Genomic DNA, 12,325 nt, shown 5'->3' with positions numbered 1-12,325 from the left:
AGAATTGCATTTCTCATAGTTACCAAATAGTCACAAGGATGTCAAGTACCGCATAGGGAATATAGTCAATAATGTAGTAACGATGTCTGGTATCAGGTGGGTTCTTAAAATGTCAGGGGGACACTTTGTAAAGTATACGACTAATCACTATGCTGTACACCAGAAATTATACAAAATAATACTGAATGTAAACTGTAATTAAAAAAATGTTAAAAAAAAAAAAAAAAAAAAAAGAACTACATTTCTCACTGATCACCTGATGAGACAATTTCCCTGTTAGGTCTTCCCTAACATCTTAGAGGCGCAACTTCCACAGAATGAGAACCAAGGGGTTGAAACAAAATGAAAATTCCTGCAGTCAGGCTGGGTGGGGCTGGTCACATCTGTCCTCAGGGCTTGGAGGAGTTTCTTTGGGATATGCTGCCCACAAGTGGGCAAGCACGGTAACAAAAGCACACACACCATCTTGAAGAAGCAGCTGCCTGCTGTGAAATGCGGCAGGTCCAGAGATGTTCAGCAGTCTCTGAGGGCTTCCTGGAAAGGCAGCCTGCCAAGCGGTCTGGCAGCTGCCCAGCCAGGGAGAATGCACGCCACGTGCATACTTTCAACAGACACAGGAGCTCCTCTGTGGGCTGCCCCACGTGCCTGGCAGGAACATTCTAGCTCGCTTGGGCCTCAGGTGTGCTGGCTCTAAAGGGTCATGAGGAACTAACCCACGAACAAGTTCCTCCTGATATGTCACAATTCAGGGCCCTGGGGAACCAAGATAACAGGCAACACCATGGCCAACAGGAGCACAATCTTTGGAAAATAGTTCTGAGAAGCCCAAGGCCCAGCAGCCATTTAATCCCACGTGTGCATGCATACACATGCAGAGCAGAAGGAAGAGCCCTCACATCTGATGGATAGCATGTGATTAATGGCACTATTAGAGTTGCAGACACACATCTGAAGGTCTGTCATGAGCAAGGTACAGAAGTTTAGCTGAGTGCCCCTTGTGTTCCAGGGGGGTAAATGAGCTGACATAAAGTGCCCAGCACAAAGTAAGAAGTCAATAAATACAGACTCTTATTATGAAATTATGTATCTTAATGCTATAGTCTAAGTAATGATTCATATATATATATATATATATATAGAATATATATATATATATATACATATATATATTTATTATTTTTATTATTATTTTTTTTCCAGAGAGGAAGAGAGAGGGAAAGATAGAAAAATCGATGAGAGACAAGCATTGATCAGCTGCCTCTTGCATGCCCCACACGGAGGATCAAGTCTGGCCACATAAGCATGTGCCCCAACTGGGAATAGAACTGTGACCTCCTGGTTCATAGGAAAATGCTCAACCACTGAGCCACACCAGCTGGGCAGTAAAAATTCTTATAATTATATTTTATTATAAATGCACCGGCAAAGTTTTTTGACGACACATGTTTCAGATGAGTTCATATGCATATCAGATGCCACTAAACTGTCCAGTCTCTTTGATTCAATAATTCCATTGCTTGAAAGGGCATCAAGAAAATAATTTTTTTTCTAAATTGATTTTATTGATTTGAGAGAGAGACAGGAAGGGAGAGGAAGAGATAGAAAACATCAAGGAGAGATAAACATCAGTCCTCTGCCTCCTGTATGTCCCTTACTGGGGATGGAGCCCACAACCTGGGCATGTGCCCTGACTGGGAATTGAACCGTGACCTCCTGGTTCAGGAGTTGATGCTCAACCACTGAGCAACACCAGCCAGGCAAAAAAAAAAAAAAAAAAAAAAAAAAAAATCTTAAGAAAAACTCAATGTACAAAAGGGTTATCTATAAAAGCAAAACACAGGAATTAACCTGAACCTCCCACCAAGGGAAGCCAGTCAAGGAACTTGTAGCAAATTTGTCTTCTAGATAATATGGCCATTAACAAGTTATATTCAGGTGTTGGCAAATACTACCTATGAACACACACAGGCACACAGACACACACATGTAAACAAGTAACACCCGCGTGCTGAGCCCAAGCCCTTTCAGCTGAGAGTATCAGTCCCTCACCCACACAGCTGGGGCAGCTCCGTGTGCTGCAGGGACAGGCACTGAGCTGGCCTTCCCAGGATGAGTTTCTCGTTAGCTCTGGGCGCTGGGAACAAAACGTAGCAGAGCTGCTCTTCCTGAGAAGGGTCTGGCCACCTCATCCTACCTCAGCTCTCCCTAGGGCTTGGCTCAATTTCAATCCCTCAAGGAAGGAAAACTACACAAAGAACCCAACCCAAGGGACCAGGGCTAGTGGAAGCCTAGCCATTCACTGCCTATCCTTGGGAACCAAGCGAACAAGCTAACCCTCCTTCTGGCAGAGTGGGGACTGGTCATTGCCTCACCCAGGCCTGCAACTAGTGAAGTGGACGAGAGACCCAAACCTGACCTCCCTTGGGATTCTCGGCAAGACTGGCCTCCAGGACAGCCTGGGAACTAATCAGCCAAGAGCCGGCTAGGCTGGTTCAAGGAAGGACTGTCTTCCTGCCACCAATGACATGAATGCCTGGGACTTAGCTGGATGCTGACCCTGAAAAGTGACCTCAGGCCAGAATTATGGTGAAAATAAATCTACAGAGGAAGAAACCAGATGGCACCCTAGGACATCCTCTGCAAAACCACCTGGGGAGGCAAAACAGCCCTGCTGGTGGTATTATATATGGAGCCATTAGATCCAGTTGGGGGGCAGGAGGGAAAAGTTTAATTAACAGGAGATCTGGAGAACTGAATGGAGCTACCCATCAGATAAGAGGGAAGCAGAACAGCAGCAGGCAGAGTCATCTGGGAGAGCTTTCAGGAAGGAACACTACCCACTGGAGTTCGTAAGGGGCCTACAGGGCAGTGAGGCCCCTGGGATGGGGCAGGGCTGGGGAAGGGCAGGAGCAGGGCACTCACTTCTGTAGCACCGCCTGCCACTCGCCAAGCCGGGCACTGATGGGGAAGCAGTGGACAGTGCCCTGGACCTTGGCACGCCACTCCCGCATGTAGTCCTCAATGTCAAACAGGAAGGGCTGCTGCCCAAAGTTGGCGTCCACAATCTCCCCGGGTGTCTGCAGGCCTACGGTGGGGTAGAGGTTGGCCTGAGGAGGAGAATGAAATGTCAGTCAGGCCCTGAGGGCAGTGGGGCGGCAGGCCTCTCCTCGCCTCCGGGGCAGAGCGGGAAGGCAGGCCGGCTTGGCTCCCACAGGCCACTGCTCTGGCTGTGAGAGAACTGCAGCAAGGCTGGAGGTGGCAGCGCTGAGCCACATTCTGCCCACCTCCCTACCAGACACTAGTCCCCAAAACTTGAGGGGAAAAAGCAAAAGCAAAGCAAGACAGGCCCCACATGGAGTCTCCTTCCCTGCATCAGAGGCTATGGTGTTCCCCAAAGCCCAAAGCCCAAGGCCCAAGGCCCCTCTCAGGGACTCAGCCAGGGCACAGAAAGGCAGGTGGGGCTCCAGGACCCTGAAGGTGTGTGTGCCTGTGAAGATCTGCCGCAGGCATGGGTTACAGGATCCCTTTGCCACAAAAAAAGGGTATATGAGGGGGCAGGAAGACAGGGGAGGCAGGAAAGGAAGGCAGGAAGAGGAGAGCATGGCGAAAGAAGTCAGGTGGTTTAGAGCCCCTAACGCTGACAAAGTGCAGAGAGAGGCCACTGCCCTTCCTGTCAGAGACTCATTAAGAGGATCTTCAGGCCACTGAGGTTTGGGCATGTCCCTCCGTGGGTGTGGGGCTCCCTGCTTTCTCTCTATTCCCTGCCATGACCAGCTTTTGCCGGGTCACTCCCTCACTCAGTGCCTCCCGTGGCACCCCACAACTACTGACCACATTCATGTCTGGCTGTTTCATGTCACATCTCTGCAACTAGACTCTTCCCTAGTCAGGATTCTCCTTCAGTGTCTATTCCCTTTGCCTAGGACCATGGCCCCTTTCTGAGGCCTCAGGGAGAAAAGGATTCTGATCTACAGACAAGAGGTTCTAACAGGATCCTGGGTGCTGCCATCTGGGCTTCGCAGATCACAAGGCTCCAGGATCTGAAAGCAGCCACCAGAGCCAGCAAACCCTTGCTCCTTCCAGAACACGGCCAGGACAAGCAGAGCAGGGAGCCCGGCTCCCAGCACATGGGTGGAAGTCTGCATAGGATGAGGCCCATGATGACCATTAATAAAGGGATGCAGGTGAGGATGAGCCCTGAACTGAGCAGCAGGAAACATCACCCTTTTCCAAGAAGAGAGACCCCACAAAGCTCACCTCTCTGGCTCATGCAAGGTAGCAGGCTCAAGTTCCCTAGGGTACTGGCTTTCCTCGGGGATCTCTGATGGGCATGCACAGGGACCTAACAGTTCAGGAGCAATTGTCTACGCTCTGAACCCCAATCCATTGGCTGTAAGTCACAGAACTGGCTCAGAGCAGCTGAGCCATGGGGCTACCCTTATCTCCACCCCCCACCCCCTTCCCCAGCTGTCTTTGGAAATGCCACAAATCACTGCACCTGCTAAGAGTCATGGAGGAAGACCAGCCCTCGCTACTGGAGAAAGACAAGCTGTACCCTCAAGTAGACAATATAGTCCATATCCCTGGGTGGGGAAAGGGCAGATTTCACACCCTGCACTTCCCGGTACCACCATAACCAAGCCCCCAAAAGCCCCTAAAGGGGGGAAGACCCAATGGTAGTACTTACCGGGAGATCTGTGAAGGCTATACCTGTGGAGGGAAAGAAACAGTCATGAGCTCACAGGTGGTCCATCACAGTTGGTGAGGAGGGGCTGGTCACCACATCTACCCTATGGTGGAGGCCAAGCACATGCTAAGGCCCGAGAGTTTTAGATTGCGGCCTTCCCTTTGCTGGATGGCCCGGACAGGAATGATGTCAGATTGACACTTAAATATTTGGCCCTGGCCAGTGTGTCTCAGTTGGTTGAGCGTCGTTCCGTGCACCAAAAGGTCACCAGTTCGATTCTGGATCAGGGCACATACTCAGGTTGTAGTTTCCATCCCCAGTCAGAGTGTGTACTGGATGGAGGCAACTGATGAATGTGTGTGTGTGTCTCTCTCTCTCTCCTTCTCTCTCCCTTCCTCACTTCAAAATCAATAAAAACATATTTAAAATATTTGTCTACAGTGTTTCCATTCTCTCAGGAAAAGCCTACTAGAAAAGATTAAAATCAAATGGTCTACCTACCCCTGAGGCCTTTCCAGGCCTAATCCTTCTCTGGACCCAACACACATTGATGGAAACCTATTATATATGCCAGGCCCTTTTTCCATTCATTAACTCATCTGATCCTCATACCAACTCTGGGAAGCAGGCTTTCTTATCCTTTATTTCCTCTGAAGAAAGAAAACCTCAGAAGTTAAATGATTTGCCAATAGTCATAAAATTAACAGAAATGGTAGGGCTGAACTCAGTCCTAGTCTGACACTCCAAAATCATCTCTTAGCTGTTAGCACTGGAGACAGTGAGGGTGATGGCTGCCCATTTCCAGAGTCCCCAGAGCTCCCCAAAGGCAACAAAGCCCAGCTTAACACTGGCCTGTGCACCCTCTGAACTCTCCTGTCAAGAGAAGAGGTTGTGTTTCCAGGGACCTCACCATGAATCAGAAGTGAGGGTAGAGGGGAGCGGGACCCCAAATATCTGAGCAGGTCTGAGCAGGAGAGAGGCCTCAGAATATCCCCCAGAGCACTCGTGTTCTACAGATTGAGAAGCGACAGAGCCAAAGGAGACTGTTCTGAGGACTCATAGCCTTCCAATTTTTTAATTTTACTTTAGATAAATTCTTACTACCTTTTAGAAACTCCTGAGCTCTTGCCCTGAAAGGTTTCCAAACCACTGACTCCTTAGAAGTCCTAGTCTCCTTTTCTAACAGCACCCAAAAAAGAAACTGAAACCCCAAAAGACAGAATAGGTGAGGGGTCTAACCATAGGTCTCCCAGTAAACCTGGAGCCAGAAGACTGACAGGTAGCCAATGCATACCACATGTTTCTTCTGTGCTGGACACTGGGCTCAGTGTTTAACAAGAAACCATTTAGGCCTGGCTGGTGTAGCTCGGTTCACTGGGCATCACCCTGTGTACTGAAAGGTTGCTGGTTCGATTCCGGGTCAGGGCACATGCCTGGATTTGTGGGCTTGATCCCCAGGAGGGAGCATGCTGAAGGCAGCCAATGGGTGCTTCTTTGTTTCTTTCTCTCTCTCTCCCTTCCCACAGAACCCTGGAAGAAGGGGAAGTTCAGGCTCCATCTGTTTACCTTTGGCAAACTGAAAGAAGAAAAAAAAAGGAATAACACTAATTCTGACACCTCAAGAGAGAAACTGAGATACTTTATGAAAGCTGCCCATCTGGCCCTAGCCAGTTTGTCTCAGTGGAAAAAGCATAAGTTTGCAAACTGAAGGGTCTCAGACATGTACCTTGTTGCAGGCTCCTCTCCTGGTTGGGGTGCATGTAGGAGGCAACCAATCGAAGTATTTCTCTCACATCGATATTTCTCTGTCTTTCCCTCTCTCTTCCACTTTCTCTAAAAATCAATGGAAAAATATCCTAGGGTGAGGATTAACAAGAAAAAAAATCTGTCCAACTGAAGAAAAGCTGCTTCATGAACTGTAAGGTCTGTGTACAATTTGACCGCAGTTGTGCCACCAGGTGAGGCAACTGCCACACTTCTGGGCAAGGAATGGCCTACCCAGGCTTACCCAACTCTGTCTATGGCACTCAGGAAGGATAAAACCTTGAAGTGCTTCCAGGAGGATGAGGAAAGAGGCGACTCCACCCCCTATTACACTGGAAAAGATCTCTGGGAGCCTCTGCAAGGCCACTGTGATGAAAACATCTGGGTTGGCCCACAGTAAGAAGGTCCAAGAAAAGATCCAGGATGCAAACAAGACACTCTTAATTTGCTGATGAGAAGTCTCTGAGCCAAACAGACATAGGGTTCAATGAGGTTGAGGGTATAAAGAACCTGTGAAAGCCCAGCCGGTGTAGATCCCCAGTTAGGGGGAATGGGGGGCGTGCAGGAGGCAGCCAACCGGTGATTCTCTCTCATCACCGATGTTTCTATGTCTCGCTCACCTTCCCTTCCTCTCTGAAATCAGTAAAAGTGTATATATATATATTTTTTAATATATTTAATATATATATTTAAATATATATTTAATATATATTTAAATATATATATTTAATATATTTTATATATTATAAATATATATTTAAATATATATTTAATATATTTTATTGATTTATATATTTATAAATATATAAATATATATTTATATATATTTATAAATATATATATTAAATATATATTTTTAATATATTTTATTGATATATATTTATAAATACACATATTTATAAATATATATTTATTTAAATATATATATATATTTAATATATTTTATTGATTTGTTACAGAGAGGAAGAGAGAGGGATAGAGTGTTAGAAACACCGATGAACTTTTAGGGCCAAGCTTGCAGAACTTTTAGAGAGTCATCGATCAGCTGCCTCTTGCAGACCCCCTACTGGGGATGTGCCCGCAACCAAGGTACATGCCCTTGACTGGAATCGAACCCGGGACCTTTCAGTCCGCAGGCTGACGCTCTATCCACTGAGCCAAACGGGTTTAGGCAGTACAAGTATATTTTAATTAAGAAACAGTAACCACCTGTGAGAGTGCAGAGCAGTATAAAAATGACTCTACTAGAACTAGTATACCGACTACTTGTGGATGAGCCATCAGTCTCCTGTCTCCATTCACCTGCTCAATCACCCATCTGTCAAATATCTGCTGAGACCTCCCAGGAGCTTGGCCATGTGATAAGCACTAGAAAACCAGCTGCAAGCTTGGCCCTAAAAGTTCTGCAAGAGAGATGGCATGCAACTAATCATTACACAGACAACTGTTCAAAGCCATAAAGGGAGAGTGCTGTGATAGAGGACAATAAGATAAATGAAATTAACGGGGAGGCCAGGAAACATCATTCCTCTATAAAGGGGAAAAGGTTCTGGGGTTAGAGAGCAGTGATTGGCTCAATTCATCCTACATGAGATTCTGAAGCACATTTATTGATAAGCTGGCTTGTGAAAAGGAAACAAGGTCATTAGAAGAGTCGCCAAGTAGTCTATCACTCCAAGTTCATTGCTTTTCTATTAAATTTCATGATCTGGAAAATGCAGGGGACAGGTGATATCATTTTTAGTAAGGTCTCAGTACTATCCTTGTGGACAAGAGAGAAAAACATGAGTTTCAAAATAACATAAAGTGATTCTTACATGGTTGGTGTTTACCCCGAACAAGCTATAGGCGAAAGGGTTCAAGACCTACCCTTGTTATCTCCCAATTTTTAAATCTATATATATACACAAAACCGGTTTGGCTCAGTGGATAGAGTATCAGCCTGTGGACTGAAAGGTCCCAGGTTTGATTCCAGTCAAGGGCAAGTACCTTGGTTGCGGGCACATCCCCAGTAGGGGGTGTGCAAGAGGCAGCTGATCGATGAATTCTCTCTCAACAATGTTTCTAACTTTCTATCCCTCTCTCTTCCTCTCTGTAAAAAAATCAATAAAATATATTTTAAAAAATAAAAACAGTGTGAGGGTTTGGACTGACATTAAGGTAGCCGTAAGCTCCTTATGGACCTGGGGATCTGACAAAGAGCTCATGGGCCCTGGTACTCATTTAGGGCCTAGAGGGAGGAGCAGATACACAGTAGACAGTAGGGTATATCTCAAAATGTAGGTCCCATAGCCAGGTAGACCAAGGTATGGACAAGCTGGAAGAATATAAAGGAAGGAAGGAATCCAGAGCAGAAGGGACTGGCCTGGATACAGAGGGTGCTCTTTACCCAAGAGAACCCATAGCAGTGACTCCTGGGACGGTGACAGCAGAAAAACCAAGATCCAGGAAATAACTAAAGTCAAAGAACAAAGTGGGGAGGGAAGAGCCATCTGGAGACCTTGGCCTTCTCCTTCAGCTACTAGTGCCTCACCAGTGGGATATCAGCAACTGTAGCAAGGTGGCCATGAATTTCAGGGGAGAGTTTCTCTGGTGTGCACCTGAGTCGGCTACGCAGCGTCTGTGCAATGCTCTTGATGCCCACACGGGACTGTGGCATCTGACTGCCTTGTTGAGGAATGCTGGCTCCTGATCACTCAACCCAGCCACCAGCAAACCCCACTTCCAACAGGTCCCTTGATTCTGCCTGGGCTCAGCTCCTGGAAAAGCCACTGAAGGGCTGTGGGGAGTGGCAACCTCCTTTTAACTGCCCCTCAAGCCAAGGGAAGTGGTTCTCCTAGGAGTTGAGTTCCAAGTAAAACACCCAACTTTTTTCCTGGCAAGGCTGGTATGGTTCTGCCAAATTAGAGATCTCTGCAGGAAAGCGGGAAAGCCCAGACGTTAAGCACCACCACAGGACCACTCTGGCCAAGGGCTCTTCTCACTCAGGGCCAAATACCAGTCAGTCCTTGGTATTTGTCATCAGGATAGCCATCCTCCCTTTCTTTTAAGTTCTATCCCTAAATTTCCACATGTGCACAGGATGGCTCTTCCAAGGGACCCTCCAGGGCCCCATCACCCTCCACTGATCGCTGCTCCTACTGGGTTCCTAATCCCAGTTGATATCACCACCAATCCAGCCATTTTTCCATCTGCCCTTCTTGCTAAGGCACCCATCTGTCACTAAGACCTGCCAGGCCACCCCTGTTCCCACTTCCTGCATCCACCACTGCCTTGCTTCAGGCCACCTGCCTCTTCTGCTGGCCCTTACACCAATCAGTCCATCCTTTTCAGTTTCACCAAAGGGACCTTTTTCTTTTTCTAAAGTATATTTTTATTGATTTCAGAGAGGGACAGGGAGAGAGAGACAGAAACATCAATGATGAGAGAGAATCATTGATCGGCTCCCTCTTGCACACCCCCTTCTGGGGGAACTGAGCCTGCAACTAGGTCATGTGCCTTTGACCAGAATTGAACCCGGGACCCTTCAGTTCGCAGGCTGACAATTTATCCACTGAGCCAAACCAGCTAGGAACAAAGGGACCTTTTTAAATTTAAGTCTGTCCAGGTTGCTATCTATTAACCATAAACAGGTTGAAAGAGACCCGACCCCATCTGACTCCAGCCTGTCTGTTTACCTCCTGAACCAGAACAGCCCTCAATATTGCTCCATAGCAAACATCGCCCTGAGTGCCAGAAGAGCAGGCCAAAGGCTGGGCCCAGGCCAGGGGCATGCAAACCATTACCAATCAAGTATGTATTTGGGACCCTCTAACTTCTCACTAACCCCAAACCCTGCTCCAATAAATATCACACAGGCCAGGAGCATGACCACAACAATGCTGCTCTCTCAGCACTGGGCTTGATAGATGATCCTAAATGGATGGATTAACAAAGACAGTGCCCATGCAACCCTCCCTTCACCTTGCAGGCTCCAGTGCCTGGAAATGGCTGCAGTTCCCTAGACTCAGCAAAGGATCTGTAACACTGCTTTGGCTTCAAAGCTTGTACTTGGGCCTCTCACCAACCAAAATGGCTCCTCAGAGCAAACCTTCAGTTCCCCTATGTACCCACCAAGGCTGTGGCCATTCTTGGTGTAGAAGCAGGTGCTGTTGATGAGGTTGACACAGCAGCCAATCACGTCTCCTGTGGTGAATGTGGGACCATAGGGCTGACCAGTTCCGGAGGAGCAGAAGGAATGCCCATCATCTCCATGGTAACCGTAGGAATGTTTATCCCAACCTGTGGGAGAAGAGAGCAGTCACAGCTGAGTAGAGGTACTTGAGAGAAGCAAGACAGCCACAGAAGCTCACCCAGGTCTGAACTCATCTCCCCAGCCTACCACCACATCAGTCAGCATTCTTGGCCTCTCACAGCGACTGTGGACAGGGTCTGGCTGTGCCAAATGAGCAGTGAGTCCAGCAGCTCACTATCCCTGAGGAGCTGAGACAGCCGTACTGAAGAAGCAGCCCAAGCTGTGGTTAGCAGGAACCACATGAGTGACCTGGAAGGGACTTACTAAAAGTCCGTGCAACAAGAAGATGGGTCAGGGAAATTCTCAAGGAGAGGCGGCTTGAAATGAGCTCTGAGGTGTATCATGGTGGGTTAAAAAAAAATTTTTTATACTTGATCTTAGCCAAAAAGCCAAGAAGTTATGAAAAAATATTTTTAACTGAAGTATAATTTACATGTAATGAGATTCTCCCATTTTAACTGACAGTTCAATTAAATTTTAACAGATTTTAACAAATGTTGGCACATATTACCACCACCACTATCAAGATATAAAGTGTTTCAATCACTCCAAAAAGTTTCCTCCTACCTCTTTGTAGTCAATCCCCCTCCACCTACACCCAAGTCCCTGATTTGTTCCTATGGTCTTGCCTTTCCAGATGTAACATAAATGAAATCACAGAATATGGAGTATCTTGTAATTAGTTTTTTTTTCCATTTGAGATTCATCTACATTGTTAAATGTAGTAGTATTTTGTTTCTCTTTACCGTTGAATAGCGCTCCATTATTGGATATACCACAGTTTGTCTATCTATTCACTAGTTGATAACATCTAAGTCATTTCCAATTTTGGCTATTATGAATAAAACCAATACATATTTACACACAGACATAAGTTTTTCATTTCTCTTGGGTAAATGCCTAGAAGTGGCTACTGCTGGGTTATAAGATAAGTACATGTTTAACTTGATAACAAACTGCCAAACTGTTTTCCAAAGTGGCTGTACTGGTTCGCCTTCCCACTAGCAATGTACATGAGTTGCACATTTTCATCAGCAATTGATATTGTCAGTTGTCTCTGTTTTCTTCTTTTAGCCAATTAATAGGGTCTTAATACCATTTTGCTTTAATTTGCATTTTCCCAATGACCAAGGATGTTGAACCTTTTTTCACATACTTATTTACCTTTGGTTTATTAAAAAAATTATTAAACTGTTTAAATCTTTAACCCCTTTTAAAAATTATGTTTTTCCCTTGCTGGTTTGGTTTAGTGGATAAAGTGTCAGCCCGAGGACAGAAGGGTCCCAGATTAAATTCCAGTCAAAGGCACATGCCCATGTTGCAGGCTAGATCCCCAATAGGCAAACGATGATTCTCTCTCATCATTGATGTTTCTATCTCTCTTCCCTTCTCCCTTCCACTCTGAAATTAATAAAAACATATTAAAAATAAATAAATCATATGTCTTCATTGATTTTTTAGAGAGGAAGAAAGATAGAAACATCGATGAGAGAGAAAAAATCATCCATCGTCGGTCTCCTACACACCTCTTACGAGGGATTGAGTCCATAACCCAGGCATGCCCTACTAGGAATTGAACC

The 12,325-nt window shown here is 46.2% G+C and overlaps 1 protein-coding gene across 5 annotated transcripts in view; it reads right to left on the bottom strand.

Moving 5' to 3' along the window:
- RANBP10 (RAN binding protein 10) overlaps positions 1-12,325 on the bottom strand; it is an 84,750-nt gene that overhangs the window by 34,520 nt on the left and 37,905 nt on the right. For all 5 annotated transcript variants that reach the window (XM_036441459.2, XM_036441458.2, XM_045582772.1 and 2 more), the window contains 3 exons: positions 10,565-10,732; positions 4,688-4,710; positions 2,923-3,107 (listed from right to left, as the gene is read on the bottom strand). In XM_036441459.2, coding sequence (XP_036297352.1) covers positions 2,923-3,107; positions 4,688-4,710; positions 10,565-10,732 — 376 coding nt within the window. The remainder of the gene's footprint in view (positions 1-2,922; positions 3,108-4,687; positions 4,711-10,564; positions 10,733-12,325) is intronic.

This window comes from Pipistrellus kuhlii, unplaced genomic scaffold (assembly GCF_014108245.1).
Source record: "Pipistrellus kuhlii isolate mPipKuh1 unplaced genomic scaffold, mPipKuh1.p scaffold_m20_p_17, whole genome shotgun sequence".
NCBI lineage: Eukaryota > Metazoa > Chordata > Mammalia > Chiroptera > Vespertilionidae > Pipistrellus > Pipistrellus kuhlii.
The sequence above is the reverse complement of the archived record's forward strand: the minus strand, read 5'-3'. Positions and strand labels throughout refer to the sequence as shown.